Source organism: Chelmon rostratus, chromosome 23 (assembly GCF_017976325.1).
Source record: "Chelmon rostratus isolate fCheRos1 chromosome 23, fCheRos1.pri, whole genome shotgun sequence".
NCBI classification, from domain to species: Eukaryota; Metazoa; Chordata; class Actinopteri; order Chaetodontiformes; family Chaetodontidae; genus Chelmon; species Chelmon rostratus.
The window spans coordinates 17,367,548-17,385,400 of NC_055680.1; the positions used below are offsets into that span (position 1 = coordinate 17,367,548).

Below are 17,853 nucleotides of genomic sequence, written 5' to 3' on the forward strand. Positions count from 1 at the left end.
GAACCGTTTCATTTTTAAGCCCATTTTTCCCAAACAGCTTCTGAAGAACAGTGTGTCTTTTTCAGCGCACACACACACACACATATCTCCACAGGGGGAGTTTCCTGTTATACTGAACAGGGGCAGGAGGGGAGGAGTGAGGAGGAGGAGGAAGAGGAAAAAGTGGGAGGAGAGGAGGGAAGGAATGTCCGAGCAGAGACATTGTGTGTTTGGTTATCGCACGACCAGAGAGAGGGAGAGCGAGGAGGGAGGGGTGGAGTGACTCTGCTGGGAAGTGGTAGCCCTCGCAGAAGGAGGTGTGACTCAGCCGTGGACAGAGGAGCAGCTCCTTCATGTGTGGATGGAAGCTGCCGGAGACGTGGATCAGTCAACCAGCAGACCTGCAGCAGCTCAGAGACTGAAGGACTCACCGGGGGCCTCAGCTGATCTAAATTCTTGCCAAATGACTGGAAGTCTGATCTGTTGAGGATTGGTCGCCTTGGTGTCTGATGTGAAGCCGCATGAACTGATTTCAGGCCTGAGAGAAGCCTGAGTGAGTGATGGGAAGTCTTAACGGATCAGTTTCACAGCTGATCAGACGTCTGATTGAAAAGTCTGACTTTCTTTTGCCAAATTGACTGATCTGACACTTGATTGGTTTAGTCTGACTGACTGCTGGGACTCCTAATTGACTTACTGGAAGTCAGAGTTGACAACTGATTGGAAGCCCAGTTGATTGACTGGAATCTGTGTTGGAGTCTGTTCTGCCGGCGTCAGGATGAGCGGAGCAGAGGAGGTGGTGTGTGAGGGCTGGCTACGAAAATCCCCACCGGAGAAAAAACTGCGGCGTTATGTGAGTACTTCACTTCTCTTTTAGCTTCAGGCAGAAACAAATCTCTGAATGAATCCTAACAGAAAGAAGTCCCACACATGCCATCAAAAGAGCACACTCCCCAAGTAGTGCTGTGTTTGTTGTGTGTCCATGCCGAGCTCAAAGCAAGTCAATAGTGACACACACACACACACACACACAGTGAGTGAAGATAAGCTCTCATTTCATCACTACTTACACACTGAGTCATTTCCTAAAGTTACAGACTCATGATCATGAACTAATAAAACCTTCAGCAGAACACAGCAGTGCGCTCCTCCACCTTCAGTTCAATTCAGTTTGGTCTGCTTCTTTTTTACCAAAATAAAAGCACGAAAAGTTAAAGCATGAAAACATTCATCTTAGCTAGCATGCAAGCTAGCTGGTCTGCATCAATAGTTGTACTCTGCACACCACCAAATTCATTTAGAATAATAGAAAAAAAGAGAGATTTGCCTTCAAAATGACACCTAGAGGTAATCACAATTTGCAAAAAACTATCCTGCAATTTCCCAGCTTGGGATAAATAAAGTATATCTATCTATCTATCTATCTATCTAAAAGATTTTGTATTGACAGGTTTGCAACATCTGTTAGGTCCAGATGTTTGTGGCAGGTGGGCATGTTTTGTGGAACACACAGCTTTTTTTAGCTAATGCCACGGGAAACAGCTGCTTCTAACAGGCTAGCCTAAAAACCTGTTAAGGTACTACTGACAATCTGGTTATGAGCCAGGAAACGTGCATCCTCACCAGAAAAACAGCTGTACACTTAACATAACATACTCCTAATTTTAACCAGAACCATGAAGTTTTTCTAAACCGAACCTAGTTTTGGTCTCTAAAACCTAAACAAAGTGCGACGATTTCACAGCGTTAACGCAACAGTTGGGATGTTCATTTTTGGAGTGAGGTATGACACTAATCTGATGATTGTTTTTCAAGTGTCAATTGACAAAATGGGGCAATTCTAATAGATAGATAGGTATATTATATATTATTTTGAGAGAAAAGAGTGTAAAACACGTGATTATATCCCAAAATCCAATAAATTCAGGAACAGTTCAAATCAGCACGAGGCTCTTTGTCCAATTTCAGCACGGCTTTCCAGTAAAGAAGCAGCTTAGTCAGTTATTCACACACACACACACACATGCTGCATATCTGGCATGCCTTGCCTGTGAGTTGAGCTAATCTCATCTCCCCTCGCCATATTTTCCCTTAATCTTTCATTCTTTCTCTCAGAGAAAACTTTGCTCTGTTGTCTGTGTAGCGTACCTCTCTGCCCTTTTCTCTTTCACTGATTACTTTCTCTTCCTGTTCTCTTTTCACTTTCTTTTCTGTGTGTGTGTGTGTGTGTCCATGTATTACTCACGTTGTCGGGACATAACTCTGTTTACACAGTCACACTGTGGAGACTCGCCTTCTTTCTGTGGACAAAAATGCAGGTCCCCATTGTGGAAATCATTACATTTTAGGGTGAAGACTTGGGTTAGGTTTAGGTTAAGGTTAGAGTTAGGCAAGTTATGTTCTGGCTAGAGTAAGTCTCCACGAAATCAATGTAAGTCTATGTAATGTCCCCAAAAATGAGGATGAAAACCTATGGTGGGTGTGTGTGTGTGTGTGTGTGTGTGTGTGTGTGTGTGTGTGTGTGTGTGTGTGCGTGTGTGTGGAAAGCTAGAGGGTGAAGGAGGACTGAATGGAGCTGAAGAAAAGTCATTGTTCAGGCTCTGAAACAAACGATTCCTGAAATAAGTGAGTGGAAAAACAAGAGCCTTATCTGTTTAAATTACGAGGACCTCGTTACCCACAATCCCCGTTAGCTGACACCAGTAAACTGAACGTCATCCCAGCAGCGAAAGCCTTTGAGAGGGAACAAATCTATTGCAGAGACGATGCACCTGTGTCGCACTTTGTTATAACTGAAAACCCAGCAGGTGCAAAAGAAGAAGAAGAAGAAGAAGAAGAAGAAGAAGAAGACATAGCCCATTTTTCAGACTGTGTATACCATCAGCCATGATGGTATATACAACCCAGTGTGTACACACACACACACTGTCTGGCCAGCTGTGTGTCGACTGTCAACACACACACACTCACACGGCGCTCCCCATGCTGGCTGCGGCAGGCTGAGTCCGTGTTCATGTTTTCATGCTAAGTATCGGGCCAGAGTTCACGGAGTGTACCTCATCATACACTCCCTGTTCTGTCGAAAGCTGCGTGTGTGTGTGTGCGTGTGTGTGTGTGTGTGTGTGTGTGTGTGTGTGCGCGCGAGCGTGTTATGTAATGAACTAATCACTTTCAGCTGGGCCTGGTTTGAAGAGGAGGCCTCCCTGAAGATTTAGAAGATTTGGAAACACACACACAGACTGGAACAGAACCAAGGACAATGAAAAATCCTGCAACCTTTAGTGCAATAACAGACATCTCACACACACACACACACACACACACACACACACACACACACACAGGCCAGACACAGCTTAAAGAAAGCTGTATCTACAAAGGTCATATCACAGCATGCTTAACTTAAATTCTTCTTTATTACAGCTTTGGTCCCGTTCACCTGTCAGTGAGGATAACATTGTAAACGATGAGATGTTGCAACATGGCTAGCATTGCTAAAAAGAAGCTAGACAGGTTAAGAAATGCGAGCGGTCAGAAGATCAGGCAGGTCGTGAGCAAGCCGACAGTTTAGTGAAACTTATTTTTAGGAGAAGTTGCATTCGAACAGGTGAATTATTACCTAAACTGTGTGTGTTGGAAGCATCCGTTACAGTTCAAAGACCGACTGAAGTGAACGTAAAGTTGTCCTTTGCAATTAAAGGATTGGGCGTTTCCCAACCTGAGGATTTTGAGACAAACAGACAATTGTTATTCTTAATATTTGATATATTAAATGACCTGATTTTGACCTAAAGCAGTGATTCCCAGCCTGGAAGTCTACTGGAGACCCCAACCTCCACGAAATCTGCTGCTATTTTAAGCAGGAAAAAGATATTCAGGCCACCACCCAGTGACATTTGCAACCTGTGACAAGAAGAAGTGAGTTTATTTTGATGGTCACACCAGTGTAAATGTTTGGGAACCACACAAAGTCCTTCCAAACTTGTTTTGGTCCTTTTCAGGTCCATCTTGGGGGCTGCAGAGACATTTAAATTCAGTGCCTTGCATTTTCCTTTGGCAGCGTAAACTTGAAAGTGTTGTGCGGTCACATGTTTGCAGCTCGGAGAACTTGGTGTGATGGTAAGAGGAGGAATAGATCGGTAAATGAGGAACTGAGCTGTGGGAAATTTGTTATTCAGGTCTGGTTTTAATTTTGGTTCGGAGGCAGGATGGAGGAAGTGTTATTTTAGATCCATTGTGCCCTCGTCCTGTCAGGGTCAGAGGTCAAAGGAGGAAACAAAACGAAAGGAGTGGGGCAGACATGCTACAAGAGGAGGTGTTTTATCTTTAAGTTGCTGATATCCAGGCAGCTCAGTGTGGATAATAAGGATAATTTATGCAGGCAGAGGAAATGTGCAAACACAACCACCAGAGCTAATAAACACATTACTGAAATCTTTACCAGCTAAGAATTGTTTTTTTTAAAGAGGAAGTCTTTAAAGCACAGCTTCCTGTTGTCATATGATGTTAATGCAGATGATTTTTCCAACAAAACACATATTGTGTGTAAAAGCTGCTTTTTCCGCTGCCCCCGTAATGATGCAACCTGATTGAGTAACTCACTCGTTTAAACTAGCAGAGTTACAAAGAACTTAGGAAGGACTTTACACACAACGTGCAGCGATGCTGAGAAGGCACCGAAAATATTTTCTTCCAAGTTGCTGCCACCCCGCTGCTTTTATTTGGCCTGCAGCCTGAAGACGGCAGATCTTCAAACAGAGTGCAGAATTCGGGGGGGGCAGACAAAACACACACACACACACATCTACTGCCATCTCTTACCGGCATTTCCTGTTCAGCTATTTCCTCTTCCCGTCAGTGTTTGGAGAGAAAACGGGGGCTAAATGTGCTTGACGGTATTTAATTGCTGTGTACTTTGATCACACACACACACACACACACACACACACAACCTTTGGAGTCACGTTGGTTTTGTTGTGAAACACAATTAAACAGGGATCGGAAGAGATGGATTTGGTTCGCTGGATTGGTGGAAACTCACTGGCAAGCACACACACACACACTAAGTCGTGTTTCCGTCACTTTTGGGGACACACATAGACTTACTTTGATACCCTGGAGATTTACCCTAACCATAACCACTACTTAACTAACCCTAAACCCTACCCCAACCTTCACCAAAGGGAGAGAAAAGAATTCATGTCACATGCCACAGCGGAGGAATACATGATACTCACACTTACACACACAAACACACGCACACACAAATACTGTAGCTCAAGATCAATCCTCTGTTTCGAGTCACTCTTCCTCATCGATTCTGTGTCTTTAGAGGAAGTTGTGAAGAAAACCTAAATTCTCTTGATTCCTTTAATCAGAAAAACACAGAGATTATCATGTGGCCAGATTGTGTGTGAGTGTGTGTGTGTGTGTGTGTGTGTGTGTGTGTGCACACATGCTGCTCTTGAATTTAAATCCTTCTTCATGCTCTGCTTCACACCTTTAAACAATCATGATGTGTCTTTCGCACATCCTACCTACACACTAACACTAACCCCGAACACGCACACACACACACACACACACACACACACACACACACACACACACACACACACACGGATGGTGAATCACGTCTAAAATATGAGGTGTCATTCTGTGGATCACTCATGGGAGCTGAATTCTGCTCATAATAGCACATAATGGGAACAACCTGAGAAAAGTGTCAAACATAAAGCTGTTTACCGCATTTGTATGTGTAGACATGTATTACTCACGTTGTGGGGACATGGACTCCGACCATCCTTAAGGGGACAAAACAAGTCTCCATAATGGAAATCATTCAAATTTAGATTAAATTTTAGAGTTTGTAAGGACATACTTAGATCTGGGTCTTGGGCTGCAAGTCTATGTATTATATGTTGTCTGTGTGAGGTGTGTGTGTGATGTGTGTGGCCATGTATTCCTTACGTTGTGGGGACATAAATCTGTTTATGCAGTCACATTGGCACTTGGCATCCTTATGGGGGACAGAACTCAGGTCCCCATAATGTAAATCACTAAATTTTAGGATGAAGACTTGGGTTAAGGTTAGGGTAAGGGTTAGGGTAAGTCTTCAGGAATTTCAGAAAAATTATGGAGACACGACTGTGTGTGTGTGTGTGTGTGTGTGTGTGTGTGTGTGTGTGTGTGTGTGTGTGTTTCAGAGCCTGAAAGTTGCAGAGAGCAAGAGGAGTCTGCAGGAAATAAAAACATCTGAAGGGACTGCTGACTACTTGTAGTCATGACTGCTGACTACCACTTTGTAGTCAGCAGTCGTGATAATAATAACAATAACAAATCCTCTATTTTGCAAAAAGACTCACAATTTACAAGATCTATTAAACCTTTGTTTTACTACCCTATCAAATGGGATTCTCTCTTGATAATTTTGATGTTGACAATGTTTTTTCTATTTCATGGTTCTTCCCAATGGGTAGTAACACATGTCTCTGACTCTTTCCAGGCGTGGAAGAGGCGTTGGTTCGTGTTGCGTAGCGGCCGGCTGAGCGGGGAGCCAGATGTCTTGCAGTACTACAAGAACCAGCAGTCCCGCCGGCCAATCAGGACCATCAACCTGAACCTGTGTGAACAGGTAAACTGACAAACTCAGGACGATCTGGCGCCATGTTGGAGGACTGCTGAAAAGCTATTGGATGTCCAGCAATAATTATTATTGTTCATTTAATGTATTTATTCGTGGGTAAGTTATTTAATCCTCCATAAAAGTGCTCCGCTGCACTAACTAAAGTAATATAAAATAACTGTGTGATAACATACACAATCTGACCATCATTGCAACTGAGCAGTTATGTTTTTATGATGTCATAGCTTTTTGAATTGGGAAAAGGCCAGAAAAATAATCAGGTGGGAGGATTTAGCCTTAGTTACACGGTTGACCAGTTACCTATTAGTTATCTATATCTGCGACTTACTAGCTGGAAAACACAACGGGACCACAGCATGAAGCCTTAGCCTAGTCCAACTTCAATAAAAACTGACAAAAATACCACAGAAAATGAATATTTTCCTGTTTTCTCCAATGGTTTATTTAGGCTTTCTCTGAAAAAGGACAATTTATTATATATTTGTCCACAGAAATACATTATATTTGTCAATGTTTCCATACTGTCTTGTCAGAGTGTTATCAATCTGTGGATCACTGAGACGTGATCGGTGAGTTGCCTCAATGTTGCGTCAGGACAGGACACAAACCCCAGTCTCCTAGGTGAAAGTCCTGTGCTTCACCCATTCATCCAGCATGACTTGCTGGTCACTTTGGTGCTCAGTTGCAATGTTGTTCCTGGAGCAACATTCACTATGATTTGTAGGAACAATAAAAACTTGTCTGCAGTGCTGTTGTACAGTCGATTCTTTGGATTTTTGATTTAGGTTGTCGGGGAGACACCTGACCCTGTAGTTCAGGCCTCGTACTTCTGTTGCAGGAGGTTTGTGGTCAAGGCTGACTCAAGTTTCCTCTATATAATTGTAACTGAGGACTAATGCTAGCTAACTCCAGCATTTTAAAATGTCTTTGATTATTCTTTAATGGCAAGCACCTCTGCCACTTCTCCGTCACTGTACCCCCATCTCCTTCAGGTGGATGCTGGCCTGTCATTCACGAAGAAGGAGCTGGAGAGCAGCTTCGTTTTTGACCTGAAGACGGAGGAAAGGATCTGGTACCTGGTGGCCGAGTCTGAAGAGGACATGAACCGCTGGGTTTCCTCCATCTGCCTGCTCTGTGGCTTCAACCCGACCGATGATGGTAAGGCGGAGAGCAGGAGGGAATCCAAATAGTCCTTGCACCTTTCTTGCTTTGCATTTGAAATGGATAGATGTGTGGGTTGTAGCTGTGAGTCAGTGTGAAATCTAGTGGGAGGAGAGAAGACATAGAACATGCAGAGAGAAAGATTGAGAAAAGTGCCTTCAGGATTGTGTTCATGTCGATGACTCAGATGTGTATATGGTGAAGTATTTGAATGTGGTGTTATGTATAAGCTTTGCTCTGTACAGCCATTTCAACTTTGTCTTGTTTTGGTAATGATAGCTAAGACTTTGATACCCACAATGAGTCATTCTGTATTCAGTCTTAACTTTTTTATAATTTTGTATACAGATAGGGACTAATAATCTGGACGCAAGGGACAATATAGGCCCATAGGGGGCGATGTTATAAGGACTCAAAGACAAATGTTACACTATACGACACTGTTAGTTGTAGAGAAGGTGGACCTCCAGGTCCCAGCATGTCAAAGATCAGCTTTTAGCAAAATGCCTCACGCTCTTTCATGAGTTCAATTGATTAGAGTAAATGTAACTGATCATCTTTTTCTTTTTAATGCTTATGTTGGTGGATTTCTATTGAGACCTAACAAATATTTAATGTTCTATTCAGCTGACATGCATGTTTTCCCAGCTGGGGGAAAACATGCATTTTATTCTAAATTTTGAAGTAGTTGTTTCCTTAGTTTTGCCTCAAGGTTAAGCTGTGGGTTTTTTCAAATAAAGAAAAACTAATAAATTATAAGAAAACAAGTAAGACGACAAGATTTGTTATAGTTTAAGAGGGTTTAAGATGATTTAGCATTGCCCACCTACACCCAGTTGCCACTTTATTAGGTACACCTGTAATATCTAATACAGTCCAATACAAGAGCCCTGCAATAAATTCTAGTTTGTTCAAAGTAATAACTTTCAGTTTTGATCTTCTTTATTGTTCTTTGTCAAAACTTGGTGCCTACGTTACCCACAATGAAACTCGACTGCCAACAGAGATTTTGATGTGTTATGCTAGTAGCGGCTAACGTAACCTTGAGTCATTATATCAAGTCTGGTTCACTTCTTTCTAACTGCACACCAACGCACTTTTTTAAATTCCCAGTCTTGTAGTCTTTGGTGTCAACCGATGCTGACTCTAGTGACATCACTTGAGTCATCACATCACTTGATGCAGTCTTCACTAGCCTCGATGCCCTGCAGGAAGACACAGGCACTTGGAGTTTCTCATAACTTTTTCCTTCCTTTTAGGAGTTACATACATATTGTTATTTTGACTTCTCATTTGTGTGACTGTTTTTTTCTCCAGGTCCAGAGCGACCGCCTGCCTCTGGCTCATCCTCCACAGCAACAACCCCAAACAGTGGCACTGCTGCTGTTACCACGGTAACAGGGTCAGTACCACCTCCCTATGACCCAGTGAGTGTGCGAAACCTGGAGCAGGATGGCAATGCAGAAGAAGATTACCTGTGGTTATCGCACTGCCAGAGCCACATCAGGTGAATACAAACAGCCGAATACAGGAAACAAGACTTAATTTTTGGATGTCAACATGACATCAGAAACTTAGCTCAAAAACAAAAGAGATCTTGTAAACTTTAAAGTTGAACCTGAAAGATGTCACAAACCTCATGTTTGGGTTTTTGGATGTTTGCATGAAACCAGAGAAGTAGAGCATGTGGCGAGCAGCTGCAAAACAAGCAAAACAAATAAAAACACAATGCTAACAGCAAGCAGGATTGCAAATGAGTGAAACAGTATAAAAGTCGTGTCAGTTCTGATTAAAATGTTGGTTTCCATTTGAGTAAAGTTTTTAAATGAAATCAAACTGCACAAACTTCCAGAGTCAACTTCTGCACTCAATTTAGTTCAGACTAAACTGAAGCTAAATCAACTGGACTAACATTCAGAGCTACAGGTTCAGACGTGTTGGATCTAAGGAGGGGGATTAGAGGTTTATCTCAACCTGGATCACACCCACAGATTTCAAGGTTGGCTTCAAACCTTCATGCAAGAGTTCATCAGAACACAATGAGAGCTAATTTCCTCCATAGCTGCAATGATTCTTCCTGTATTTTTGGTGAACTGTCTGTTTAAAACCGGATTTTCTCACTGTCTCCAGGCCTCCTTTAGGTTCCTCCACCTCTCTTGAAACCGACTACAATGACAACCTCTACCCTCCTCCCTCCGCCAACTCCTCCTCCTCTTCCTCCTCCTCCTCTCCTTCCCTCCTTCCCAACGGACTCCCACTTCCATCCTCCTTCTCTTCCTGTGGCTTTAGGACAGCCCCCTGGACAGTCACCACCATGGCAGGCCCTTTCAACCAGTCTCTGGATGCCAGCATGACCTCTGACCTCCAGAAACGAGCCGGCAGACCTCGCTGTCACCCGTCTCCTCATCCCAGGAAGCACTCACTGGATTTCCATCTGCGACCTGTGGCGATACCTCTCTCTGATGACACACACTCTGCTGTGCATCCGTCTTACACCACCAGCAGTTACCAGATCCCCCGTCCAGCATCCACCCCACAACCACAACCCCCGCGCCGCCCATCCTCAACGCCCAGTGTGGACTCCTTAACCCACGCAGAGCTCCACACTTCCACCCCAACTCCTCCTCCACGCCCACCAAAGCCCCAGAATGTCGCAGCCCAGGGAGAAAGCTTAGCTTTGGGCACACTTCCCCGATCCACATCAGAGCCAGAGAGGAGGGATGGATATGTGGAGGGAGGAGGAGGTCTGCCGAGGAGTAACACTATCACTGCACCTGGACGCACAACGCCAGGTGAGAAGAGAACCTGTCCTGACTTAGCTTTCATTTAAGACCCTGTTACCACTCTGAAGTCACTCCACCCAGCCAAGAAATAGTCCCGCACATGACCACCCATAAAACCACAACGTGACATTTTTACACTTTCTCAAACAGATTAAACAAATGTGACATAACGTGTTAATCAGTGAGATTTAGAGGTGCTGGGAGGTGGACGTTGTTACTTTTCGGTAGAGGCAGGCTTGCTGTTTCCAGTCTCACTTAAACAAAGAGTATTAGTAGGTATCATCACCATCTTTGTTTGGTTTGTTAGTGTCCATTCTAATTGTTTAACAGACCTAATAGTGTTATTTCAGTGTTTGACTTACATGTAATCATCGAAAGTCTCAAAATGACATGATGAAGAAACAAGAGGCAGAAACTGATGCTGACTGCCAGCCCGACAGCAAACCTGCCATATAAACAGAGCTGCAGTGGCGGTGAGAGTTTTAAACCTGGTACCTCAGAGGAGATCACAAAGCACTAAAGCAGCTTTATTGTGGTGAACTGGCAGCGTTGATGGATTATATCCTCACAGCTGAAACAACTAGTGCCTGTTTGCACCACAGTTTGATTGGCATTGTTTCATTAATAAGAGAACTTTGTCCCATGAGAGCTCAAACAGTTTTTGCTGCCAGATCTGTTTTTAGCGTTGGTGGACAAAGTGCTACTACTTAAGGAGAAGTATTAATACTACTCTGTAAAAATACTCTGTAACACGTAAAAGTCTAAGTACAACAGCAAATGTATTTAAAGAATTAAAGTAGTAAAAGTATTGTTTGGTCGCTTTCAGAAAGCTATATTACTCTATATGTCATATATTTGAATAATATTAATATACTGCATGCAAACACCTTTTCCATGTTGAATTATGTTAGCTTTCTTGCTGTGACATAGATGAGAAGATCGACACCGCTCTCACGCCTATATGAAGCTATAGCCTGCAGGCAGCTAGCTTAGCATAGCATAAAGACTGGAAATAGAGGGAAACAGCTAGCCTGGCCTTTTACAAACAAGATGCAGTGTCAAGAAGATGTTAATTTGTTAGCTTTAGAGCTGCTAGTAAGGCAGATATTTCAACTGTGGACAGTCAGGCTAGCTGCTTCGCCCTATTTCTAGTCTTTATGCTAAGCTAGCCTCCTAGCTCCAGCGCTCTAGGCTACTTAACACTGACATGACCCTTTTAGAGCGACCTGAGCGTCAGGAGGTTTACGTATCAGTCCATTTACTCTGTGTTTCAGGTTGTGAGTCTTTTTACATCCCCCGGTCTCTGTCTGACAGAGCGAGCATGTTTGAGTTCAGCGAGAGCTTCAACAGCTACTTCGTAAGTTAAAACTAAAACCTATAATGAACGATACGATATGTACGACAGCTCTGTCAGCCCCTGTTTTATACTTCATCTTGTTATTTTATCAGTTTTATCATGAAAATGTGTCTTCTTCTCTCAGTTTAATAAAGGCATGGTACCTCTGGGTAGCGTCTGCTCTGAGGATGATGACGTGGATGAAAACTATGTTCCCATGAGCGCTGCCACCACTGAGCCTCCTGTTGCACCAAGGTTAGTCAGAAGATACATGACATAATAAAACTGTGTTCATTACTGACTTGTTTTTAAAGGATTTGAAAGAGTGAAAAACTGGTCTTCATTGAAATGCAGGTGTAGTGGATTTCATCGCACTTGACTTTGACAAAACACAGATATGATGCACATTTTTGTCCTGCAGTTTAAGCCTGACAGGTGTAATTTTTGTGTTTATCTTTTTACATATATTTAATTTAGAAAATTTTCCAGTCACAGACCCAAACTGGACCAGCTTGAACAAACCACTTTCTAGTTTCTTCTTCTCTTCTTCAAGGGCACCTCCACCTTCCTCTGACCCCTCGCTCCAGCTCCAGGATGCCAACTACGTCCCCATGACCCCCCTCACCCCTTCCCTTCCCGTCCATCCCACCCCTGCCACAGGTGACCTGGCATCTCTGGGGAGGCAAGTTCCCCCACCCGCCCACATGGGCTTTCGTAGCCCTCCCCCGGCTCCAATCGCCCCCGTCACCCCACCGCTCCGGAGGAACACCGTGAACACTTCCAGCGGTGTGGAGGTCAAAGCCATGCCTCCTCCAATCCACCGCAACCTGAAACCACAACGCAGAGGTGGGCAGGAGCATTTAGCTAACGCACGACTCCAAGAAAAGGAGCTTGAGCTTAAATCAACGAGCTGCAGTTCATAACTGTGATGACATTATTATTATTTTGCAGTCGTGCAGCCTGGTTGATGCTTTCTGCTGTCTGATGTTGTGTATCACTGCAGGAGTTTGTGTCGGTCAGCCAGCAGAGAGGCCGGACGTTCAGACTGCTGCAGAGCCAACACACAGAACCAGAGGTACCAACTAGAACTGAACTGACAACACAGGACAGAACGAATGAAACTGACATGAGCATCACCTCTTCAACAGGATCTTTACTGCTGAACAGCCCTGACCTTCGTAATAGTAGTTTAAAAACACAACCTTTATTTAAGGTCTACATCAGGCATGTCCAAACTATTCAATAAAGGGCCGTGTGGCTGCAGGTTTTCACTCCAACCAAGGAGGAGCACACTAGGCTCCACTCATTTAATCAGCTGATCTCAGTCTTCTGTGGATAATTAGGTGACCTCTGGATTGGTTTTAACAAACACCTGCAGCCACACGGCCCTTTATGGAATAGTTTGGACATGCCTGGTCTAATTACTAGAGCTTTCAACCACATCTCACAGTCTTCATCAACAAATGCAGCAAACTTCATGCGTCGATTGTTAGATGCAGTTCAAACCACCAGAAATAGTAAGAAATCAACCATGACCGCTGTCGTTCCCTAACCTTAACCAGGCGTCTCAGCCCTTTATCTGTAACTGTAGTTTATTCATCAGAACCACAATCTTCCATTGACCTTAAACGAACCGTAGTTTCCATGCAGAGTTTTTACACGCAGCAGGGATTTTAAAGCCGTCGGCTCTGGTTGAGACATAATGCAGCGCTCTGCAGAATCGTCCTGCATGAACGTTTTGTCTTTGGTTTAATGACAGGACTGTCATAGATAATAAATATGAGGCTGGTAAACCTCAATGAGGCGAAGTCTGCACTCCTCTTTCCCATCAATACTTGTGGTCTACTTCTACCACTAAGTCATTCCTGTTTTTGGTGGCATCTCCTTTGCTGGGAAAGCACATTTCTGTCATTGTTTGTACACTTAAAGTCTGAAACGTTTGCGAACGACAGTGTTTCTGTTCCCAAAACAGTCGACCGTTTCTTCTTCTGTCTCACTGTCTCTCCATATTCCTTCCTCTGTGTCACCCTGTTAGTCATTTCTCATCTCTGCTGTTCCCCTTAAGCCTATTTCTGTTTTAATTATTTACCTGCTTCCACTTTGCTCACCGAGGCTGCAGCACCAGGTCATGACAGCCGCACACTCAAACACGCCGCTCCACACGTAGAGCCGTGCCTTATAGAAACGTTCACATTAAATATTAGTGAAGGTTTACAGTTAGAGAGCTGATTCTGCAACACTCCACACGCTGCTTCTTCATTCAAGGTTGTACTTCCTGTCAACAGCTTTTATTTCCTTTTATTGCCTCATTAGTACTTTATTCTTTCAGTTTCTTCATCCTGTTTTACTCAGGGAATTTCTCATAAAACAGTAACACGATAAGCAGCATCAGTTTATGAGTTATCTTAAGTCTGATCCAAAGTCAGATGAGGACACTTTGTCCCTAGTTACACTTTGGTGATTTTAGGTGTTTCATATCTGCAGAAAGTAGACATTTCAAGGTCCAGTGTGCAGAATTCAGGAGTATCTATTGGCAGAAATGGAATATTGTGTTTTCATTAGTGTGCGATCACCTGAAACACCTGGTGGCCCTCCCAGGTGCGTTGCATCAGTGGCTGATAACAAGTCAGCTGTCCCAAAGTACATCATAGGAACAAGTAAATGTCTCACTAAATTCCCACTGCTGGCAACTGTAAAACTTTCGAACATCGCAGCCGCTCTGCTTTCTTATTTATGTCATTAACTTCCTTGTTTCCGACGTTAACTGTGTTTAAAAACGTAATAAACAGTGAAAAGTTTCTCTCTCTCCCTCCCAGTGAAACCAGCTCCTCTGGACATCACTCCAGTGCAGCATGACTGGCAGGAAGTCCCGCCCCCTGTCCGCTCACCTGTCACTCGAACCTTCACACGAGAGTAAGTGTGTGTGTGTGCGTGTGTGTGTGCATGACAGTGGCTCGATGTTTTAATGCAGCGTCAACAGAAAACTACAAAGCACAGCAATAATTCATGTCCATTACACAGAAAGAGGGAGGGGAACAGAGAGAGAGAGAAGAGAGAGGAGAGAGAGGAGAGAGGGAGTGAGAGAGAGAGAGAGAGGAAGAGAGAGAGAGAGGAGAGAGGGAGGGAGAGAGAGAGAGAGAGGAAGAGAGAGAGAGAGAGAGAGAGAGAGAGATGTGAATGTGTGAATACCTGAGCAGGTACATTTAGCTGTGTTGCGCTCTGCTGCCTCCCTGTGGTATTCAGGCAACACTGCATGTAAGTGGTGGAAGACTGCATTTACTGAAGTTCTGAACAAGCATAGTCCACATAGCGTTACCGTATACTTCTACTTTATTACATTTCAGAGGTCAGTGTTGTCTTTTTACTCCACTACATTTATGTGACATCTCTGTGTGTTTTTTTTACTTTTAAGGAAAATCCAAAAAGGATTTGTGTAGCAGAACTTGTTTTTTCTTCTTTCCCATCAATCATCTGATGACCCCCCAGATGTATGTGGTGTCCCTTTGGAGGGGCCTGAGCCCTAGCTTGGGAACCACTGGACTAAACTAGTTAACTGTATTTAAAGTAGTTAACAATCTAATAGCATCATGTATGATAATATATCTGTCACAGGAGGCATTTTACTGCAGAATAAATACTTTTAGTTACTTTAAATAGATTTTGCTGATAGTACTTCTGTACTTTCTCTTTAGAAAAAATTTGAATGCTGGACTTTCACTAACAGTAAAGTAACAGAGTATTTTTTACACTGTGTGTGTGTGTGTGTGCGTGTGTGTGTGTCAGTCCGTCCAGCCGTCGGTCAGTCAGGCCGACCTCCGCCCACAGCTCGTCCCCCTCCTCTGATTCTGATGACCCTGATGACAGCTACGTTGCTATGACAACATCGAACCTCAGTTTCAGCGCCGGGGAGCAGGTAAAACACCCCGTCTGTGCTTCCTTCCTTGCTATCTTTGCTTTCTTCCCTCTGTCCTTCCTTCCTTCATGCTTTCCTTTCTTCTCTACATCCTTCCTCCTATCCATCATCTGTCCTTTCATGTGTCCTTCCCTCCAAGTCACCTCCAAGTGCTGCACTGAGTGGTGGGGGTTGGGGGTGTGAGCATCTGCTGGTGTTAAGCTGGAAGAAGTGGCCATGTTTGAATGTTGTGTTAACCTTTAAGTAAACTCTCTCTCTGTGTGTGTCTGTGTGTGTGTGTGTGTGTGTGTGTGTGTGTGTGTGTGTGTGTGTGTGTGTCTACAGTCTTTGAGGCTTATGCTGCACCGAGCATCAGAGGGCGGAGTCAGCAGCCCGTTGCTACGGCGGGCCAGAGGCGACAAGCAGGTCGAGTACCTGGACCTGGACCTCCACACTGGGCGATCGACACCAACGAGACAGGTAACAACACTGTCTCTCTCTCTCTCTCTGTCATATCACACAGATCTCAAAATCTAACAAAATCATTCTGTTATTATGGTGTTGTTATGCTGTTGCTGCACGGTGCAGCCCCGTCTGCCTGTATGGATGTTTGTTCAGGAATTGATGAGTAGAGAGAAATGAGCTTCTATGTGTGGTCAATGATCAGCCACTAGAGGGCGCCAGGTCAACACGTTCTTCATGTTTAATTGATGTCTGCTTTGTCACTGGCAGCATCATTTGCAGTGGCTCAATCGATAGATCAATATATATTTTTACCACAACCAGAAACGGTGCACAGCAGAAGGCGGCAGCGAGCAGGCCGGCGCGGGCGAGGAGCGCGCACGAGGCGGGCGCACACGTGTGGACTACGTGGTGGTGGACCCCAAAAGGACGAAGGCCCTGAGGAACACCAGAGAAGCGTGGCATGATGGGAGGATGTCCACGGAGAAGGAGAAATGATGGACGAGCACAAACACACACGGACGAACAGTTTGAAGAAGCTTCTCAACCAGCAAAAACAGACTCCGATTACTTTGATTAAAAGAAATAAATTCTTTGCTCCATAAGAATTCCCATTCTTCCTGAAATGTACTACTAGTGTTTACCTCTGAGAAATGTTGTAGAAGTAAAAACCGAGGTCACAGGTTTGATATGTTTCTAAGAAATTACAGTCAGTGCAGGTAAATCCACCAGCGTCAGTCAGAGCCCTGTTATTGTCTGAAGAGCCTCATTCATCCAGGTTGTGGTTCCTCTCAGTGTTTTAAGGGGCAACTGGACTTGCTTGAGGTTCTAGAAGTTGTTTGGCCTCCATTTCAAAAGGCTTCTTCAGTTCTGACTGACTGGTGGGGGGTCCCAGCCAGTCAGCTAGAACTGAAGAAGCCTCTTGTAATGGAAGCCAAACGTCTTTGGGAACCTCAGACAAGTCCAGGTGTCTTTGGAAAACACTCTGTTAGTCTTTAAACATGGTGTTTCCTGCTGAAATAATGCCAACGATGGTGGACTGTGGGACAATTCAGATGCTCCGATGATCAACAAATCAGAAAAACGTGATAATCCCTGCAGCTTTGTGTCAAATCAAGTCAGTCCACCTGATGGATGTTCTGTTCCTGCTGAAGAAATGTGTTGATTCTGTGACGATAGCGATGACTGTACAATAGAGAATAAATGAATAAGCACCACACGTCACTCTCTGAGCTTCCGGCGTGTTTTATTGATCGTCGTCCAAATCCCAGCAGCTGAGCAGATTGTAATTGAGAATCAGCAGAGGACACTGAGACAAGTAGCAGATCTAAGTTTAAGTCCTGAATCAGGTCAAGAGTCTTCAAAAGCAAGTCCAGATGTAAATCATTCAGGTCTCTGAATCCAGATCAGTGAAACACAGTTTAAACAGGTTGTGTCAAAGCAGTGTTTTTATCTAGAGCTGGGATATTTAAGTCCTTGAGATTTGAATGTTTCAGGTCTCGTTCAGGCCACCATCAGGTCAGAACTGTCAGGATTAAAAGAGTAATAACAGTTCATCCTGTGGGGACCATGAATGTCTGCACTAACTGTCAAG

General features: G+C 44.0%; 1 protein-coding gene across 2 annotated transcripts; it reads left to right on the forward strand.

Moving 5' to 3' along the window:
• Positions 1-256: 256 nt before the first annotated feature.
• On the forward strand, positions 257-17,477 carry LOC121626879 (GRB2-associated-binding protein 1-like). 2 transcript variants are annotated; one of them, XM_041965603.1, is made up of 13 exons: positions 257-832; positions 6,485-6,613; positions 7,618-7,783; positions 9,104-9,293; positions 9,917-10,578; positions 11,844-11,926; positions 12,051-12,160; positions 12,459-12,751; positions 12,909-12,980; positions 14,722-14,818; positions 15,689-15,818; positions 16,143-16,277; positions 16,584-17,477. In XM_041965603.1, the coding sequence occupies exons 1-13, from the start codon at positions 758-760 to the stop codon at positions 16,755-16,757; spliced, it is 2,316 nt and encodes a 771-aa protein (XP_041821537.1). In that variant the 5' UTR covers positions 257-757; the 3' UTR covers positions 16,758-17,477. The 2 variants fall into 2 exon arrangements, with proteins under 2 accessions (XP_041821537.1, XP_041821538.1); XM_041965604.1 differs by having other exon boundaries at positions 10,076-10,578.
• Positions 17,478-17,853: the final 376 nt, after the last annotated feature.